Source organism: Zosterops lateralis (genome assembly GCF_965231275.1).
Source record: "Zosterops lateralis genome assembly, chromosome: 4".
In the NCBI taxonomy this organism is placed as follows: Eukaryota; Metazoa; Chordata; class Aves; order Passeriformes; family Zosteropidae; genus Zosterops; species Zosterops lateralis.
In genome coordinates this window covers 14230289-14236288 of record NC_139765.1, presented here as the reverse complement: position 1 = coordinate 14236288, position 6000 = coordinate 14230289, and the positions used below count along the sequence as shown (strand labels likewise).

The window sequence follows — 6000 nt, the reverse complement described above, 5'->3', positions numbered from 1 at the left end:
CCCTCCCACCGCCGTCCCCGTCCTCCTCCTCCTCCCGCCTCCGCGGGGGCCGGGTGACGCACGTGCGCGCGCCCCCGCGCGCTGTTGTCCGCTCGCTCCCGTGCCGCCCGCCCCGTGCGCGTGCCAGCCGGCGGCGGGGGGCGCGCGCGGCGTGCGGGGCCGGCACGCGCGCTGTTGTTATTGGCGGCGCCGCCGCGGCCGCGGCGGAGGGAGCGGGGCAGGGGGGAAACGGAACGGGACGGGGAGGAGCGGAGCGGAGCGGGGCGGGCGGCTCAGTCAGGGAGTTCTTTAAAGATGGCCGGAGCGGCGGCCGTCGCCGCGACCCCCGTGTACTGCGTGTGCCGCGAACCCTACGACGTGAGCCGCTTCATGATCGAGTGCGACATCTGCAAGGACTGGTTCCACGGCAGGTAAGGCGCCGGGAGGCGCGCCGGGGCCGGGCGGCGCCGTGGGGCAGGCGCCGGGCGGCACCGGGCACAGGCGGTGGCAGTCGCCTTCCCCCCTTCCCCCGGGGGGGACAATGGCTGCGCGGCGGCGGCACGGGGGGAGCGGGGGGCGCCCGCCCGGTCCGGCTCCCCCACTCCGCCGCGGGGACAGTCAGTGCCGGCGGCGGCCGCCGTCACTGGGCACATGGGTCCGCGGCTGTGAGGGGGCGGACGGGCCGAGCCGGGCCGAGCCGGGGAGCCGCTTACGAAAGAGCAACAGATGCGGGGCCGGAGGGGCCGGGCCGCCCCGAAGTTGTGCCGACTGTGCCGAGGCGTCGCGTGTCCCCCCGCGCCCCCGCGGTGTCTCTCCCGGGACAGGGCGGTCTCCCGGCGGAGAAGTGCGGGAGCCGCGGCTGTCCCCGGCCGGCTGCGAGCGCCGGCGTGCCCGTGCGTTTTGTTCGGGGGACGGCGGGGGAGGAGAAAGAGGGTCGTCCCGCGCCTCTCGCCCCTTTGACGTTTCCAGCCCGGTCCCGAGCGGCCGCCGCCGCCGCGCGTGTGTTTTGCGAACTGAGCGTGTGAATAATAAAAGGCCCGTCGGCAGCCGCCGCGAGCCGAAGGAAGCGGCGGCGGTGGGGATTCACGGGCACTTAAACAAAGGAGCAAGTTGGGGGCCCGCGTCGGTGGCGGCGGCGGCTCGGCCGGGCCGGGGCTGCGGGGCCGCTCGGGGCCGCCCCCGCCGTGCGGGGAGCGCCGGGGAGCGCGCGGCGCCCGTGATTGACAGCCCGGCGTTTAAATACCCCGAGCGGCAACAACAACAGCGCCGGCCCCCGCGCCGCGCCCCCTGCCGGCCAGGGCCCGCACCGCCCCGAGCCGAGCCGAGCCTGCCCGCCGGGCCCGCCGCTCGCAGCGCGGCAGCGGGGACCGTCTGCAGGGCCCTACGTGTTTGCCTTTGGTTTCCCTTTATTTGTTTTCCTATGGCTTCCCCTCAAACGGCAAAAGACAAACGCCGGCAAAAAGTAGGTTGCGTATCTAGGTGTTACTTAACAGTAATTGTTACACACTGGCGTTTTCTTGCCACGTTTTCGAGCGAAAAGAAGGCTCGCAGCATTTCAGATGTTTACTTGTGTGTACGTCGAGGCGATTTGTTCTTTGTACGTGGGCTTCTCCCGGCTCGAGCTGCAGTATAACAGAAAGTGTGAAAAGGGCTTTGTAAGCCATAAAAACTGGCAAAGCAGGATTGTTGTACCTTAGAAACAACCTCTCATTAATGTTTTTAACTAGACTGCTACTACTCTTGCCAATAATGTTGTTTAGAGCGAGACACACAACAGCTCTTTTGGGTTACTGCAGCCTAATACAAGTTTGTCAAAACTCGGTCACTGCCTGCAGTAAATGTGCAGGCGTCGCCTGAAGTGTTTGTACAGTTACAGGTTCTTTCTCTTCCAAGTATTTTTCTGCATTTGTGTAGTTGCTCTTTCAGAATGTCCTGGCAATTGCTCAGGTTCCATCCAGGCTCAACTTAAATGCCAGCCTTGTGCGTCAGTGTTGCTGGGGTATGGGTGGACTAAATTTCTGAAGTTGTTATGAGGAGGAAGGTGTTGCCTGATCCAAAGGTGGGACAGACCACTTGGTAGCTATCTTGGATCCACAGAAGGCTCCACACAGGTTCCTGTGGTTGAGCTCTGTCATGTAATGGGTAGAAAAAGCCTGCTAGCATTGAACTGCCTGGATAATGTGAAACCCTAAGAGTGGAAAATAAGCAAGCAGGCCAGCAAGAGCTGGCAACAGCCATGCTGCTTTGGGATTTAGTTGCATGCTCACCCAGTCTCATGACTTGGGCAGGTTTTTTGGGAGACGCGTCGCCCCCTGCCAGATGTGGTCTGCTCTGGGAGTGTCTTTCCCGTTGCTTTGTGAGTGTCTGAAGACTCTTATATAGCTTGTGAACGAAAACACACACTCTCAAATCTTGGAAATTTTGGTGAACTTCTTACTTTCATGTTTTCTTGATTTTATTTTATTTTTTTTCCCTGGCCTGTGGAATGGGACTGATATGCATTCTAGCTTAAGAAACGTGTAAACCCAGGCTATGGTGTGCTAGCATGATACCTAGCGCATGTTATTGGATTACGGACTCTTTGCTGCCTTCCTATGTATAGTCAAGAGAGTGCCTGAACAGTACAGTGGCGACTGTACAAGGTCTGTTCTGACAGATTGTTACTTAGTCCCTTTAAATTTTTATGTGATTTTTTTCTGTGTGTTCTTCTTGCGCTCTCTGTCTTCAAGTGATCTGTACTTTGGTTTGCTGTTACCAATATATTAGTATTATGAAATACACATTTTATTACTTTTGGCAAATGTTTGTGTTAAAGCGAATGTTTTGTTGTGCCTGGCAAGGCTGTGAACCTGCATTGTGGGTTTCAGTTACTCTCTGAGTGGGCCTGACATCCAGCCACAGTCTGGTGTAATTACCCCTTGTGAACAAAAGAGCGTAACGCGGGTGCCTGCACGCTGCTTGAGGCTTCATCGCCTTCCTGAATGGCTTGCAAGAGTGCGTAGGCTACAGAGCTTTAGATGTGACAAACTGTCAAAGCTTTCAGATGGGCAAATCCATTTATATTTTAGACAATTTTTGTGTTTTTCCCATCTTTTGCCTGCTTTAAATGAAAGCGTCACATTAAGCTGATTCCCGCTTTCTGACTTGTCTAGAATATACTCTGGTTAGAATGTAGTATAACAAGTGCTTTATGCTGCTCTGTGTGTTGAGCTTTTTCTTGGATCTGCTCCATGGTTCTTGAAACCTCTTTAATTTCTTGGTTTCATCTTCAAATGATATGTATCATTCTGTGATACTTCCTGTGCTGTCTCTGCCTTCATTTTTTGATGCTTTGCCTCCGTTATTTGGTTAACGACGCGCTGTCATCTTTTCTTGTTTATGTTTTTTGCTGTGATATATTCTGTGCATAAGTTACGCATCTTTTTTTAAACTGATCTTGCAGTCAGCTCTGTTCTTGAAATACATTTGTGAAGCTTGCAGAAATCCTATTGAAATTTTTGTCATTTTTCTATCCATGATACATGTACTCAACTAGATTCATATGCCTTGCATAGATGTGACTTATTCCTGTAGACTGGATCTCAGGTCAGAACAAACTGAAGTTTAAGCATATAATTCAGTTTTTGTCTGCACAGTCTAATGTTGTCTCTGATATTTCAGGACTAAAGTAGTGTAGAATTGGCCTTTTGAGGAAGTTGCCTTTGTAAAGCTGCACTGGTACTGTACTAGTTGTAAAGGAGTGTGGAGAAGTCAGTCAGGTAAACTGAGAATTAAAAATGCAGGTGGCCCAGTGAAGTCTTCTGTGTTGCACTTTTCTGGGGATATTTTGTTTCTCAACAAACATACAGTGAACTTCTAAGGTCTCAATGATGAATAGGTTAAGAAATTATCAAATGTGTGCGTGTAATTTACAGACTGCCTTTTGAAATGCCTGCAACCTTTTAAATGTATTTTTTACATTACAAAAAGATTTTTTTTAAAAAATTAAACAAAGGAAATGTTTTGCTCTTCAAAGCTAGAGCAACGGGGCATAAAAAAGGGAAAGCATCCTTTTTTGTTGTTCAAAATTAGCAGTTTACCTGAAAATTTCATAATGGTGTTAACTTTGATGTCTTACCCCTCAAGGAGAAAATTTTTTGTTTACAGAAATAAATATTTAATTTGAGCACCTTAGAGGGCAGTCAGGGAAATACAGCGCTAATCTGTATGTAGTGTACATATGTACATGCTTCTGTTGCAAAGCAAAGTCAAATTGATTAAATTTGTATGGAATTGTTTTTCGATTGATAGCTCTTGCTCTCTGGATTAATTCTGTATTTAGTATAGTCTTGAAAGAATTAACTTTGCCCTTTCCTACAGCAGTTCATTGGTGGTATTTTGCTATTAGATGTTTGATGTTTTTCACAGCTTTGTCATTATTAGAAAACATTTAATAACCTTATTTGAGAAGAAAGGTGATTTGTGTACTGTTTGAAGATTTGTCCTTTAAACCGCAGATGCCTTGAGGCCTTTTTTCTTCACATGGAGGAAAAATTCAGTTCCAAAGTCACATCAGAGCGAAGTTTATGTAGAACATATTTTTTCTGATATTATGTAGGTTTGATCGTGTCTTTGTTTGGTCTTTGAAGAAACACAAAACTTCTCATCCACTCCTTAATATGATCTCGATGTAAAATCAAGGTTACCCTCTTACAGCTGTTAGGTTATGTGGTACAGGTCTGTCTGAACGCACTGATTTATACTCTGGAGGCAGGCTTTTTCCTTAAGAAAAGAAGGAAATGCATGTGCTATAGTGACTACTTTTCCTGAATTGGTTCTTTGTTTTGGAGCTTTATACATGAGGTTCTGCACAATGGGCTTTGCCAACTCCTTGCTGCAGAAAGAGGCTGTCCCGCTCCTGGCTGCATGCTACTATAATTCCTCTTTTGCTGGTTCAGTGCTTGCCTGATTGGTAAATCAACTCTGCTCAGAAAACTGACAGAAGCCATTCTCTTGCTGGGTTAGCTTTTTGTTGGGCTGCTGAGCTGAGTGGGCTCGTCAAAGGCTAGGATGAGTCCCAGAGTGCTGCAAAACACATGAAGCAATGTGTTTTTGGAGATGATACTGATGGGAAAAGACAGAAGAGTTGCTCATTTTTCTTCCTCACTGCCCACTTTGGGATTGATAGCTCACCAAGTTTTCTAGAGCCTTGTTTTTGTGTCTCAGTCACCAGACTGCCCAGACCAAGTTGCTCATCTAGTGGGGTCCAGGGGAATCCAGGCATTTCCAGTGGAGCTGCAGGAGTGCAACCTCAGGACATCATCTGTTTGCAGGAGTAGATGAAGCTCTTGTATCTGTCTTGGAGTTGGAGGACAAGGCATGGTGATGCTCGTGTCAGGGAAAGTGGAGATTGCAAAGAGACTGTTACAGATGTTTTCTGCTCTGTAAAGAACTACTCTTTACAGAAAATTAAGGCCTTGTAGTGAGAAACATTCAGGGACTTGAACTGAATCAACAAATCCTTGTCTGGTCAACAGAGCTTTGGTCTGGCACCAGAGAATTTTCAAGCTAACTTTCTGGCTCTTGTGCTGTATAAGCCTTAAATCCTTCATGTGGCAATTTGGTGGATCTTAGGGGAGTGTTTTAAACCTCGGGGGAAAGCTAATGTGTTTAATCTTACTTTCCTTGGCTTAGCCATGTTTTCTCAGAAGTAAGATGGAAGTCTCAACTTCAGTCCAATGAGCTGTGTACCCTCTGCCGAAGAATTAAGTAACTTGAAGTGACTTCAAGCTCTTCTAACAATACAAAAGCTGAAACAGTTTTGGTTAAACTGAAAAGAACCTAGTTATGATGAGGATGCTAGACAAGCACTTGTGTAACTGGGTGTCTGTTTCCAATCCTTTTATATTCTTCATTTGGACAAACTGGTTTTTTTTTTCTTGGTTCCCATCTGTGAAGTGGGAAGACTTATTAATATATATTAAAGTTTGATGTGTTCTACCATAATAAGCACTGAAGAGTTGTAAGTATTCAAATTGCTTC

At 48.8% G+C, this 6000-nt stretch overlaps 1 protein-coding gene across 6 annotated transcripts in view; it reads left to right on the top strand.

Annotated features, from left to right (window-relative positions):
• The first annotated feature begins 245 nt into the window (after nucleotides 1-245).
• The window catches only part of KDM7A (lysine demethylase 7A), a 61330-nt gene continuing 55575 nt past the window's right edge, over nucleotides 246-6000 (top strand). For 5 of the 6 annotated variants that reach the window (XR_014589988.1, XR_014589989.1, XR_014589990.1 and 2 more), the window contains exon 1: nucleotides 246-410. Coding sequence is in view for 2 of the 6 variants with exons in the window: in XM_083860491.1 (XP_083716617.1) it covers nucleotides 295-410 (116 nt within the window). In the remaining 4 variants the exon portion in view is untranslated. The remainder of the gene's footprint in view (nucleotides 411-6000) is intronic. The other variant, XM_083860492.1, reaches the window with a different exon arrangement.